Raw genomic sequence first — 14,649 nt, 5'->3', positions numbered from 1 at the left:
TCAATGACCTCGTACTCCTGCATATCGACTCAGTACTGGTACCCTGTGTACATAATATACCTTAATGACCTCGTACTCCTGCATATCGACTCAGTACTGGTAGCCTGTATACAGTATATACCTCAATGACCTCGTACTCCTGCATATCGACTCAGTACTGGTACCCTGTGTACATATATACCTCAATGACCTCGTACTCCTGCATATCGACTCAGTACTGGTACCCTGTGTACAGTATATACCTCAATGACCTCGTACTCCTGCATATCGACTCAGTACTGGTACCCTGTGTACAGTATATACCTCAATGACCTCGTACTCCTGCATATCGACTCAGTACTGGTACTCTGTGTACAGTATATACCTCAATGACCTCGTACTCCTGCATATCGACTCAGTACTGGTACCCTGTGTACAGTATATACCTCAATGACCTCGTACTCCTGCATATCGACTCAGTACTGGTACCCTGTGTACATATATACCTCAATGACCTCGTACTCCTGCATATCGACTCAGTACTGGTACCCTGTGTACAGTATATACCTCAATGACCTCGTATTCCTGCATATCGACTCAGTACTGGTACCCTGTGTACAGTATATACCTCAATGACCTCGTACTCCTGCATATCGACTCAGTACTGGTAGCCTGTATACAGTATATACCTCAATGACCTCGTACTCCTGGATATCGACTCAGTACTGGTACCCTGTGTACAGTATATAGCCAAGTTACTCATTCCTTGTGTTATTATCTTTCTATTATTGTTCTATGTTTCGTTTCTGCATTGTTGGGAAGGGCCGTAAGTAAGCATTTCACTGTTAGTCTACACCTGTTGTTTACCAAGCATGTCACAAATAAAATGTTATTATATTTTTATTTGAGATGCGTGTGTGTGTGTATATGTGTGAGTGTATATGTGTGTGTGTGTGTGTGTATTTCAGTGTGGTCTAAGACATGTTAACTACTACCCCTGCATGTTAGCTAACACAGTGGTTTGACAGAGCCGCCCTCCATGGATGTTTCTCCCTCCTTCTCTGACCTATTGACATATTGACCTGTGAACTCTGAGGGCAGGGAGACCACACCCTCACCAGCCTGCCTGGCTAAGGAGAGAAGTTGCCCTTAGACACTGATCTAGGATCAGCTCACCCTTCCCAAATAATAAAGATACGCATTAGGGGGATGAAGGCAAAACTGATGTTAGATCAGTGTCTAGTGGCAGCTTCATCCTTCTCCGCCTGACTTCCCTATAGGCTATCACCCTCCACTTCCTGACTGTTTTAATGCTTTTTGACAAAATAACCATATTCTGACTTCTATTTGTGTGTGTGTGTGTGTGTGTGTGTGTGTGTGTGTGTGTGTGTGTGTGTGTGTGTGTGTGTGTGTGTGTGTGTGTGTGTGTGTGTGTGTGTGTGTGTGTGTGTGCGTGTGTGCATATGCTTGTGTGTGTGTTTGCGCGTGTTCATGTGTGTGTGTTTGCGCATGTTTGTGTGTGTGCATCTGTGTTTGGGTGTGTAGGGAGAAGAATCCAAGTCAGTGTCGGAGGCAGATTTATCCTCGAGGAGTATGGAGGACGTGAACGGCAGTAGAAAGGATGTGTCTGGCTCCCCGGGTGAGACACACACACACACACATGCATACCAGGTTTTCCGTGAACCGGTAATTGCCAGCTTTTGCTAAAAATAAATACATTAAAAAAAGCAGATAAGTAAAATCGTTGGCGATCAAATTGACTGGGAGAAAAAACAATCCCATTGCAAAATAACGTTTTTTATTCATTGATGGAAATACCAGTCGATGTTAATACAATTGATCGTCATGCTTATCGGTCTGTGGGTTAATTTGCATAATTTAGTGTAATAAAAGTGGTACGTGTGTATTTTTGTTAGTCTTCATGTACAGTTGTTTAGTTACATTTAGGTTGGAGTCATTAAAACTCGTTTTTCATCCACTCCACATACTTCTGGAAAACCATAATTTTGGCAAGTCGGTTAGGACATCTACTTTGTGCATGACACAAGTAATTTTTCCAACAATTGTTTACAGACCGATTATTTCACTTATAATTCACTGTATCACAATTCCAGTGGGTCAGACGTTTACATACACTAAGTTGACTGTGCCTTTAAACAGCATGGAAAATTCCAGAAAATGATGTCTGGCTTTTAAAGCTTCTGATAGGCTAATTGACATCATTTGAGTCAATTGTGTGGTGTACCTGTGGATATATTTCAAGGCCTACCATCAAACTCAGTGCCTCTTTGCTTGACATTATGGGAAAATCAAAATAAATCAGTCAAGACCTCAGAAAAAAATGGTAGACCTCCACAAGTCTGGTTCATCCCTGGGTGCAATTTCCAAATGCCTGAAGGTACCATGTTCATCTGTACAAACAATAGTGCGCAAGTACAAAGACCATGGGACCGAGCAGCCATCATACCACTCAGGAAGGAGACGCGTTCTGTCTCCTAGAGTTGAATGTACTTTGGTGCGAAAAGTGCAAATCATTCCCAGAACAACAGCAAAGGACCTTGTGAAGATGCTGGAGAAAACAGGTACAAAAGTATCTATATCCACAGTAAAATGAGTCCTATATCGACATAGCCTGAAAGGCCGCTCAGCAAGGAAGAAGCCACTGCTCCAAAACCGCCATAAAAAAGCCAGACTGCGGTTTTCAACTGCACATGGGGACTAAGATCGTACTTTTTGGAGAAATGTCCTCTGGTCTAATGAAACAAAAATAGAACTGCTTGGCCATAATGACCATCGTTTTGTTTGGAGGAAAAAGGGGGAGGCTTGCAAGCCGAAAAACACCATCCCAACCGTGAAGCACGGGGGTGGCAGCATCATGTTGTGGGGGTGCTTTGCTGCAGGAGGGACTGGTGCACTTCACAAAATAGATGGCCTCATGAGGCAGGAAAATTATGTGGATATATTGAAGCAACATCTCAAGACACCAGTCAGGAAGTTAGAGCTTGGTCGCAAATTGGTCTCCCAAATGGACAATGACCCAAGCATATTTCCAAAGTTGTGTCAAAATGACCTAAGGACAACAAAGTCAAGGTATTGGAGTGGCCATCACCAAGCCCTGACCTCAATCCTATAGAACATTTGTGGGCAGAACTGAAAAAGCGTGTGCGAGCAAGGAGGCCTACAAACCTGACTCAGTTACACCAGCTCTGTCAGGAGGAATGGGACAAAATTCACCCAACATATTGTGGGAAGCGTGTGGAAGGCTACCCGAAACGTTTGACCCAAGTTAAACAATTTAAAGGCAATGCTACCAAATACTAATTTAGTGTATGTAAACTTCTGACCCACTGGGAATGAGATTAAATAAATAAAAGATGGAATAAAAAAATTCTCTCTACTATTATTCTGACATTTCACATTCTTAAAATAAAGTGGTGATCCTAACTGACTTAAGACAGGGCATTTTTACTAGGATTAAATGTCAGGAAATGTGAAAAACTGAGTTTAAATGTATTTGGTTCAGGTGTATGTAAACTTCTGACTTCATCTGTACATAGTTTCAGCAGGCCACAGTAGGAGAGTCGGACACATACACATGACTTTAACTGTATCTGGGTTTGGTGGATGCCAGGAGAACGCTACCTACCGAAATGCATAGTGCCAATTGTAAAGTTTGGTGTTCAAGGAATAATGGTCTGGGGCTGTATTTCATGGCTCGGCTAGGCCCCTTAGTTTCAGTGAAGGGAAATCTTAACGCTACAGCATGAAATGACATTCTAGATGATCCTGTGCTTCCAACTTTGTGGCAACCGTTTTGGAATGACCCTTTCTTGTTTCAGCAGGACAATGCTGAAACATTACACAAAGTGCACAAAGCGAGGTCCATGCAGAAATGGTTTGTCAAGATCAATGTGGAACAACTCGACTGGCCCGCACAGAGCCCTGACCTTAACCCCATTGACTACCTTTGAAATAAATTGGAATGCCGACTGCGAGCCAGGCCTAATCGCCCAACATTAGTGCCCGACCCCGCTAATGCCTTTCCATGTTAATGCCAATGATTTTGGAATGAGATGTTCGACGAACAGCTGGTCCACATTCTTTTGGTCATGTAGTGTAGCTCAACACCAACATTTTATTGGAACCGCTCGCATCAAGTGGGCTGTTTAGAATGATGTTTTCCCACAAGTTTTATTGGCTGCTTCATTACAGGTATTGCATGTTCTGTTAAGATGAATAACTGTAATTTCTGTCATTCTGAGCACTGTGTAACAGGTTAGGCACCCAATGCATATCGGTCTGTAAAATGTCTCAAATGGCCAGTAAATTAAAATCTTCCTGGTCCAGTTGTCCGGCGACACATTCTCCTAATGGAAACCCTGGTGCACACACACACACACACACACACACACACACACACACACACACACACACACACACACACACACACACACACGGGTACGTTTAATTTCACTTCTACACATGTCAGCATTATTCATTGTGTATTACATTTACCTGTAATTACTTTGTGTTTCCAGAGGACACACATAAATATTTATTTACGGGTTGAGGCACGGAAATATGCTATACTAATTAGGATGTAATAAAATAAGACCCTGCAAAAATATCCCTACACATTCCCTTCAGTTTACTATATATGTAGACGTAATTGGACTTTTATAAAAAAAAATATAATTTTCTAATTTAAATCGTTGCCATAGCTGTGTCAACATGTCCATAAAGAGTAGGTATTCCCAAACTAAGGTATTTAAAAAAAGATTATTCACATTTTCAAACAGTCCTTTAGTAAGGCATGTGTCCATATAAACACATACCAGCTCTATTGGTAGTACTGTTACTACCAGCAGTACTACACCTGCACCTGTCGACAACACAAGTTATTCTGCTTCCACGATCACATCCAATGCTAGCAATAGTAATTCTACATGTGTGGTTAGCCCAGCTACCATGGACACTGACAGTTGTGAATCTGATGCAGCCGAAGAGCTACTGCCCCCCACGTTGGACCATCGAAGAGGCGCAAATATGATGAGAACTACATTGATTTGGGGTTCACTTATATTGGGAGTAGTGCCTTTCCTCAGCCACAGTGTGTTATATGTGCAAAAGTACTATCTCACAACTCGATGAAACCTTCACTCTTGCGCAGACATTTAGAAACAAAACATGCCAATTTGAAAAATAGGCCACGGGAGTTTTTGGAGCGAGAATTAAGACGGCTTTCGAGTAGTAAGACATGTATAAAAGCAACAGATACCATTAAAAGAAGGGGCTACAAGCATCTTATATGGTGAGCTACCGAGTGGCTGGGACAGGCAAGCACCATACTATTGTGGAGGACTTCTTCCTGCTGACGTGGACATGGCTGTGACAATGCCGGGGGAAAAGGCAACAAAAAAAAAACATACCGACAATGCCTTCATCAAGCAACACTGTTTCCCGACGCACAAGTGACATGGCGTGAGATGTTTTGAAACAATTACTGCTTTGCATACAAGCCAGTGAATTATATGTGTTACAGCTGGATGACTCAACAGATGTGGCGGGGCTTGCACAGCTCCTGGTATATGTCCGTTATGTTTATGGGGTGTCAATTAAGGAAGACATCCTCTTCTGCAAACCACTGGAAACCAGGACAACAGGAGAGGATATTTTTAAAGTGCTGGACAGCTTTGTGACATCAAATGGACTTTGGTGATCAAGATGTGTTGGAATCTGTACTGATGGCACAAAAGCCATGACAAGCAGTTGCTCCCGACACCACTTGGGTACACTGCAGCATCCACCGAGAGGCTCTTGCTGCCAAGGGAATGAAAGACATTTTGGACACTACAGTGAAAATGGTTAACTTTGTTAAAGGAAGACCCCTGAACTCTCATGTATTTTCTGCACTATGCAATGATATAGGCAGCGACCATGTAACACTTTTACAACATACAGAAGTGTGCTGGTTATCAAGGGACAAAGTGTTGACACATTTTCTTTAATTGAGAGACGAGCTTAAAGTTTTCTTTACTGACCATCATTTTCACTTGTTTGACTGCTTGTATGATGACGAGTTTCTCACAAGACTGACCTGTCTGGGTGATGTTTTTTTTTTCGCTTGAATGATTTGAATCTAGGATTACAGGGACTCTCCGCAACTATATTCAATGTGCGGGACAAAATTGAGGCTATAATTAAGAAGTTGGAGCTCCTCTCTGTCTACATTAACAAGGACAACACACAGGTCTTTCCAACATTGCATGATTTTTTTGTGTGCAAATGAACTCAAGCTTACGGACAATGCCAAATGTGATATAGCAAAGCATCTGAGTGAGCTGGGTGCACAATTACGCAGGTATTTTCCCGAAACGGATGACACAAACAGCTGGATTCGTTATCCCTTTCATGCCCTGCCTCCAGTCCACTTACCGATATCTGAACAAGAGAACCACATCGAAATTGCAACAAGCGGTTCTGTGAAAATTGAATTTAATCAGAAGCCACTGCCAGATTTCTGGATTGGGCTCTGTTCAGAGTATCCTGCCTTGGCAAATCACGCTGCTAAAACACTGATGCCCTTTGCAACCACGTACCTATGTGAGAGTGGATTCTCGGCCCTCACTAGGATGAAAACGAAATACAGGCACAGACTGTGTGTGGAACATGATTTAAGACTGAGACTCTCTCCAATACAACCCAACATTGCAGAGTTATAAGCATCTTTCAAGCACACCACTCTTATTAACCTTTGGTGAGTTATTCACAATTTCCGATGAACAAATAAGGTTTAATATGTAAGATGGTTAAGTAAAGAGCGAAATTATTGATTATTATTATTATTATATTATTATTTGTGCCCTGGTCCTATAAGAGCTCTTTGTCACTTCCCACCAGCCGGGTTGTGACAAAAACTCACACTCATTATTATGTTTAATAAATGTATTGTATAGTGTGTGTGTGGCAGGTATACAATGATGGCAAAAAACAACATTTGAGAGTGCGCTGACCCTGGTGCTAGAGGGGGTATGCAGCTGGAGGTTGAATGTTTGAAGGGGTACGGGACTATAAAAAGTTGGGGAACCACTGCTATAGAGTACCACAGTATGAGTCATAATACCCATAAAACCTAGCTTACCCCGGTGTAATGTTTTGATAACCGTGTAAATCTCTCTACGATAAGGTGACTTTTATCAATATATTCGCCTGTATTCACCCCCCCCTAAAAAATTAAATGCTAATTAGGTGCTAATGTGGAGAACTACAAAAAACTGTAGAAATTGTAGAAACTGTAGAAACTGAAAGAAATACAAATGCCATGATGATCTGGATGAGACTGCCAATTCGAGGCAAAGGTAAGAATCTCTGTATTAACTATCTGTTAGCTACATTTTTAAATTAATAAATTGGCAAAATTTCTTAAAATGGATAATTCTGTGAACTGTCTTGTGCAAGTTTTAAATTGACACAATACCTGTTAGCAAATGCGTCAGCTAGAGATGACGTGCAGGAGCTTGCAGGGATTTGTAGTCTTGCATGAAGCCTACTTTGATGCTAGTTAGCATTTTCGAATGTGACAGTAAATAGAGGTGAATATATTGATAAACGTCCCCTTGTCAGGCCTCCCGGGTAAGCCCTTATTTTAGGGGTTTCTAAAATCCTCTATGTGAAAAATGAATGGTGGAAAAACTATTGGAACCATTTCCCTGTTTTATTGATATGATGACACCTCCACTGTGGGGCTCTATTCTCCGTTGACAAGTTGGCCATATTGGGTGCCTAGCATTTTTGTCTTACACACATTCAGACACACACACACATAGATGGCGCTGACAGATATGGCAGCTCTGCTTCTAGATCTCTGCTTCTAGCTCCTATTTTGTTTGTTTTTTTGTGTTATTTTTTACATTATTAGCTCAGACATTTTTTTGTGTTATTACATGCAGCCGGAAATAACTTTTAGATATCAGAGAGGCGGTAACTCACCAGTATTACGACCAGGAATACGCCTTTCCTGAATTGGATCCTTTGTTTGTTCCCCCCAGGGCAATCAAACTTATTCCAGAGGCTGCTCCAAAACACAGCCGGAGTGGACTTGTAGTCTGACTCAGGAGGTGTGCACACCATCCACTGCTTCCGAGCATATTACTCGCTAATGTTCAGTCTCTGGATACTAAAGTAGATGAGCTCAGGGCGAGGATCTTCTTCTAGAGTGACATCAGGGATTGTAACATACTCTGTTTCACGGAAACATGGCTCTCTCGGGATATACTGTCCCCGTCCATAGAGTCAACTGGGTTCTCAGTTCATTGCGCAGACAGGAATAAAGAACTCTCCAGGAAGAGGAAAGGCGGGGGTGTATGTTTCATCATTAACTACTCATGGTGTGATTGGACTTTATGCAAATTTTAACAAAGCAAATGTGAGGAAAACGCTACCGAAGTTCTACCAGCACATTGACTGTAGTACTCGCTCTGGAAAAACATTGGACCACTGCTACTTAACTTTTCGAAATGCTTACAAGGCCCTTCCCCGCCCTATCTTCGGCAAATCTGAACACGACTCTATTTTGCTCATCCCTTCCTATAGGCAGAAACTCAAACAAGAAGTACCTGTGCTAAGGTCTATTCAATGCTGGTCTGACCTATCAGAATCCATGCTCCAAGATTGTTTTGATCACGCAGATTGGGATATGTTCCGGGTAGCCTCTGAGAATAACATCAACGAATACATGGATACAGTGACTGAGTTCATCAGGAAGTGTATAGGAGATGTTGTACCCACTATGACTATTAAAACCTATACAAACCAGAAACCGTGGATAGATGGCAGAATTTAACCATGGCAAGATGACTGGGAATATGGCCGAATACAAACAGTTTAGTTATTCCCTCCGCAAGGCAATCAAACAGGCAAAACATCAGTACAGAGAGAAAGTGTAGTCGCACTTCAACGACATGAGACGTATGTGTTAGGGTCTACAGATAATCACTGACTACAATGGGAAAACCAGCCCCATCGAGGACACCAACGTCTTGCTTCTTGACAAGCTAAACACTTTCTTCGCCCGTTTTGAGGATAACACAATGCCACCGACACGGCTTACTACCAAGGAATGTGGGCTCTCCTTCTCCGTGGTCGAAGTGAGTAAGACGTGTATGCATGTTAACTCTTGCAAAGCTGCCAGCCCAGATGGTATCTCTAGCAGCATTCCCAGAGCATGCACAGACCAGGTGGCTGGAGTGTTTACGGACATATTCAATCTCCCCCTATTCCAGTCTGCTGTCCCCACTCCAAGATGTCCACCATTGTTCCTGTACCCAAGAAGGCAAAGGTAACTGAGCTAAATGACTATCGCCCCGTAGCACTCACTTTCTGTCATCATGAAGTGATTTGAGAGGCTAGCTAAGGATCAAATCACCTTTACCTTTCCTGACACCCTAGACCCACTTCAATTTGATTTCCGCCCCAGTAGATCCCAGACAATGCAATCACAATCACGCTGCACACTGCCCTATCCCATGACTATAGCTCAGCATAACTCTGGGCCTTAGGTCTGAACACCGCCCTGTGCAACTGGGTCCTGGACTTCCTGACGGGCCGCCCCCAGGTGGTGAAGGTAGGAAACAACATCTCCACTTCGCTGATCCTCAATACAGGGGCCCCACAAGGGTGTGTGCTCAGCCCCCTCCAGTACTCCCTGTTCACCCATGACTGCGTGGCCACGCATGCCTCCAACTCAATCATCAAGTTTGCAAATGACATAACAGTAGTAGGCCTGATTACCAACAATGACGAGACAGCCTACAGGGTGGAGGTGAGGGCTCTGGGTGAGTTGTGTCAGAAAAACAACCTTTTACTCAACATCAACAAAACAAAGGTGTTAATTGTGGACTTCAGGAAACAGCTGGAGCACCACCCCTATCGACATCGATGGGACCGCAGTGGCGAAGGTGGAAAGCTTCAAGTTTCTCTGTGAAAACATCACTGACTATCTGAAATGGTCCACCCACACAGACAGTGTGGTGAAGAAGGTTCAACAGCCCCCGGAGGCTGAAGAAATTTGGCTTGGCCCCTAAAACTCTCACAAACATTTACAGATGCACAATTGAGAGCATCCTGCCTGTATCACTGCCTGGTACGGCAACTGCACCCCTCGCAACCACATGGCTCACCAGTAAATGGTGCGGTCTGCCCAACGCATCACCAGTGTAAACTACCTGCCCTCCAGGACACATACAGCACGCGATGTCACAGGAAAGCCAAAAAAGATCACCAAGGACATCAACCACCCGACACCACGGCCTTTTCACCCCGCTATCATCCAGAATGCGAGGTCAGTACAGGTGCATCAAAGCTGGGACTGAGAGACTGAAAAATAGCTTCTATCTCAAGGCCATCAGACTGTTAAATGGCTATCACTAGCCGGCTTCCACCCGGTTACTTAACCCTGCACCTTAGAGGCTGCTACCCTACATACAGTTGAAGTCGGAAGTTTACATACACCTTAGCCAAATACATTTAAACTCAGTTTTTCACAATTCCTGACATTTAATCCTTGTAAAAATTCCCTGTTTTAGGTCAGTTAGGATCACCACTTTATTTTAAGATTGTGAAATGTCAGAATAATAGTAGAGAGAATGATTTATTTCAGCTTTTATTTCTTTCATCATATTCCCAGTGGTTCAGAAGTTTACATACACTCAATTAGTATTTGGTAGCATTGCCTTTAATACCACTCCAATACCTTGACTTTGTTGTCCTTAAGCCATTTTGCCACAACTTTGGAAGTATGCTTGGAAGTATGCTTGGAAGTATGCTTGGGAAGTATGCATTGTCCGTTTGTAAGACCCATTTGCGACCAATCTTTAACTTCCTGACTGACGTCTTGAGACGTTTCTTCAATATATCCACGTAATTTTCCTACCTCATGATGCCATTTATTTTTTGAAGTGCACCAGTCCCTCCTGCAGCAAAGCACCCTCACAACATGATGCTGCCACCTCCATGCTTCCCGGTTGGGATGGTGTTCTTTGGCTTGCAAGCCTCCCCCTTTTTCATCCAAACATAACGATGGTCAATATGGCCAAACAGTTCTATCTTTGTTTCATCAGACCAGAGAACATTTTTCCAAAAGTACGATCAAACCGTAGTCTGGCTTTTTTATGGTGGTTTTGGAGCAGTGGCTTCTTCCTTGCTGAGCAGCCTTTCAAGTTATGTCGATATAGGACTCGTTTTACTGTGTATATAGATACCTTTGTACCTGTTTCCTCCAGCATCTTCACAAGGTCCTTTGCTGTTGTTCTGGGATTGATTTGCACTTTTCACACCAAAGTAGGTTAATCTTTAGGAGACAGAATGCGTCTCCTTCCTGAGCAGTATGATGGATGCGTGGTCCATGGTGTTTATACTTGCGTACTCTTCTTTGTACAGATGAACGTGGTACCTTCAGGCATTTGGAAATTGCTCCCAAGGATGAACCATGTTGTGGAGGTCCGCAAATTGTTTTCTGAGATCTTGGCTTATTTATTTAGATTTTCCCTTGATGTCAATTAAAGAGGCACTGAGTTTGAAGGTAGGCCTTGAAGTACATCCACAGGTACACCTCCAATTGACTGAAATTAGGTCAATTAGCCTATCAGAAGCATCTAAAGCCATGACATAATTGACATAAAAGCACAGTCAACTTAGTGTATGTAAAGTTGACATAACGTTGACATAAAAGCACAGTCAACTTAGTGTATGTAAACTTCTGACCCACTGAAATTGTGATACAGTGAATTGTAAATGAAATAATCTGCCTGTTAACAATTGTTGGAAAAATGACTTGTGTTCTGCACAAAGTAGATGTCCTAACCGACTTGCCAAAACTATAGTTTGTTAACAAGAAATGTGTGGAGTCGTTGAAAAACGGGTTTTAATGGCTACAACCTAAGTGTATTTAAACTCCCGACTTCAACTGTATATTTCTTATTTTACTTTTAGATTTATGTGTATTCTTGTGAATTGCTAGATACTACTGCACTGTTGGAGCTAGGAACACAAGCGTTTCGCTACACCCGCAATAACATCTGCTAAATATGTGTATGTCACCAGTAACATCTGCTAAACATGTGTATGTGACCAATGCAATTTGATTTGATTTGATTAAGCAGCAGCAAACCACAATGCGTCATTCTGCTACAGATCTATCTGAATAGTCCAAAACTATTCCTGCTGCTGTATCTTCGTCAGTTTTAGTGACTCATTTCACAGACACATATTACCATATGGAAACATACTGCAGGGGAGAGCAATTCCCCAACACTAAGACAAATGAGCTCCTGGTGCGGTTAGAGGAGTTGTTTAAGCAAAGTAACTGGATAGTTGAGGAGAGAGGAAGAAGGGATTGGATGAATTGAGAGAGAGACAAGAGGGAGGGAAGAGATGGTGAGGGAGAGAGAGAGAGAGAGAGTGAACGACAGGAAGAGAGTGAGGGAGGGAGGGATAAGACGCACACCAACTGAGATGAAAGACCCGCGTCCTCTCTATGTCATGCCTTCATCTGTCTGTTGAACACAATCGTCAGATTAGAGATGAAATATTGATGGGGTCGAGAACAGTAAGACATCCATATTTAAACTTCTTACTTTAGAGATACCCTTATAACTGTCTCTCCCCTTCACCCTTCTCTCTCCCTCCTATGTTCCCCCTACATTTTACTACCTCGTCTTTCTCTACCTCTCTTTCTTTTGTCCATCCTCGTTTAACAATTCTCCTTCCTCTTTTCTCTCCCTCCTTCCTCACTCTCTCCCTCTCTGCTCCCACTTTCCCCCACCCTCTTCTCATCTCACCTCCAGTAGTCCCAATAAACGGTCATGTTGACCTGAAGACCAGTCTGACCCCTCCTCTGATTACCCATACTGCTGCCACCCCCATGCCCGTTCCCAAGCTGCCCGCCGTGGGTGACCCTGCCCTGGGCTACGAATCCCGACGCGGCAGCAATGTCTCCATGGACCTAGCCTCTTACGACAAGTCTCCGGTTAGTATACTATAGTACTACACTATCAAACTACTGTCTCCTCCCAGCGTCTGGAACCCATGTATTAAGCTCTGTGCCCTCTCTTTGCCCACAGAACTAAGATTATCAGTCTAACCCATGGATGGGCGACTCATTTTATTTTTTGGGCCCCCACCCCCATAAAAGTTGCCCATCCATGGTCTGACTTGTCTGGATGATGTTCAAGATGACAGCTATGATGATTAATTATGATTAATATGACCTTTCATCAGCGTAACTCTATGGACACTTACTGATGCTGTAGCCAAACCCACTGATGCCATAGCTACACTTACTGTTGCCAGTTATGACTGTTGCCAGTTATAGTGATGACCACTGAGCATTGAGGATAATCTGATAATTAGTAAGACAAAAGCCTGAGGTAACAACATCTAAAGTTCCATATACAGAAGTTTTCCATATTCTAAAGTTCCCCAAAGGTTACAAAAGTTCCCTAAAAAATTGATCTGTTCACTTCTTTTGTGTTGTTCATACATTCTCTCTTCCTCTCCCCTCTCCCCCCTCCATCTCGCTCTCTCTCTAGACCAGTGCCCGTAGCACCTCCCCTTACGCCCCGTGGTGCTCTGCCAGTGGCTGGACCAGCCGTCGATCGAGCTGGAACAGCTTAGGCCGTGCCCCCTCGCTCAAACGAACAAAGCTTCAGTCTGGCGAACGGCGGTCGCTCCTCTCCGGCGAGGGAGGGTCCAGTTCGGAGGATGAGGAGGGGGGAGGAGGGGGAACATCGGAGGGGGACGATGCATCCCTGTGTCGTATTAACTCCATGTCCCAGCCCAGACACAGGAGGATGGAGTCGGTGGAGACCAGGGGGTCCATAGACCTGGCCCCCGACACACTGCTACAGGTGAACACACACACCAGGGGATCTAGAGACCGGCCCCCATAAACACTGCTATGTGTGCTCTAATTAAGCAAACAGGCCCTAGGAGGTGTGGTCTATAGCCATATATCACAAACCCCAGAGGGGCCTTATTTCTAATATAAACTGGTTACCAATGTAATTAGAGCAGTACAAGTAAATGTTTTGTCATACCCATTGTATACTGTCTGATATACCACGGCTATCAGCCAATCAGCATTCAGGACTCGAACCAGCCAGTTTATAATATTGTTGTGATCATATTAGCACAGTCCATTTTAGGCAGTTGTCACTGGATAGAACAGCTTTCTTCAGTGTTTTAAAATGCCAATGCCTTCAAGTATCTATGAATGACTGTGTTAGACATTTTTGTAAAACTCTAGGTGCCCTACCTGTATCGCTCAGCCAGTATGCACAGCTCCAGACCCCCCTCGCTAGGAGGCCTGAGAGCCCCAGAACACAGTGACTGTAATGGGAAGGGTACTTCGGCCCCTGGCGGGGCCCTGTCCCCTACACAGCTCTCCCTGGAGGACAACACAGAGGACGACGCAGCAGAGGAGGAGGTGGTCGTGGGTCATTTTGCCAGGCTGTTAGGCTGGCTGGACAGGAAACAGCCAGAGTGGTGTCGACAGAGAGATACCTGGTCCCTGTACATATTACCCCCAGACTCCAGGTTAGACAAACACACGCACATGCACGCAAACACACACATACACTGATAAAAGTTATATAATTACGCTATGTGCTCATA

The 14,649-nt window shown here is 43.6% G+C and overlaps 1 protein-coding gene across 1 annotated transcript in view; it reads left to right on the top strand.

Moving 5' to 3' along the window:
* The window catches only part of LOC110498733 (calcium channel, voltage-dependent, T type, alpha 1G subunit), a 198,628-nt gene that overhangs the window by 95,372 nt on the left and 88,607 nt on the right, over window positions 1-14,649 (top strand). The window contains exons 13-16 of the mRNA XM_036956460.1: window positions 1,525-1,618; window positions 12,825-13,003; window positions 13,566-13,883; window positions 14,282-14,571. Coding sequence (XP_036812355.1) covers window positions 1,525-1,618; window positions 12,825-13,003; window positions 13,566-13,883; window positions 14,282-14,571 — 881 coding nt within the window. The remainder of the gene's footprint in view (window positions 1-1,524; window positions 1,619-12,824; window positions 13,004-13,565; window positions 13,884-14,281; window positions 14,572-14,649) is intronic.

This window comes from Oncorhynchus mykiss, chromosome 20 (assembly GCF_013265735.2).
Source record: "Oncorhynchus mykiss isolate Arlee chromosome 20, USDA_OmykA_1.1, whole genome shotgun sequence".
In the NCBI taxonomy this organism is placed as follows: Eukaryota; Metazoa; Chordata; class Actinopteri; order Salmoniformes; family Salmonidae; genus Oncorhynchus; species Oncorhynchus mykiss.
This window is presented reverse-complemented; position numbering and strand designations above follow the sequence as displayed.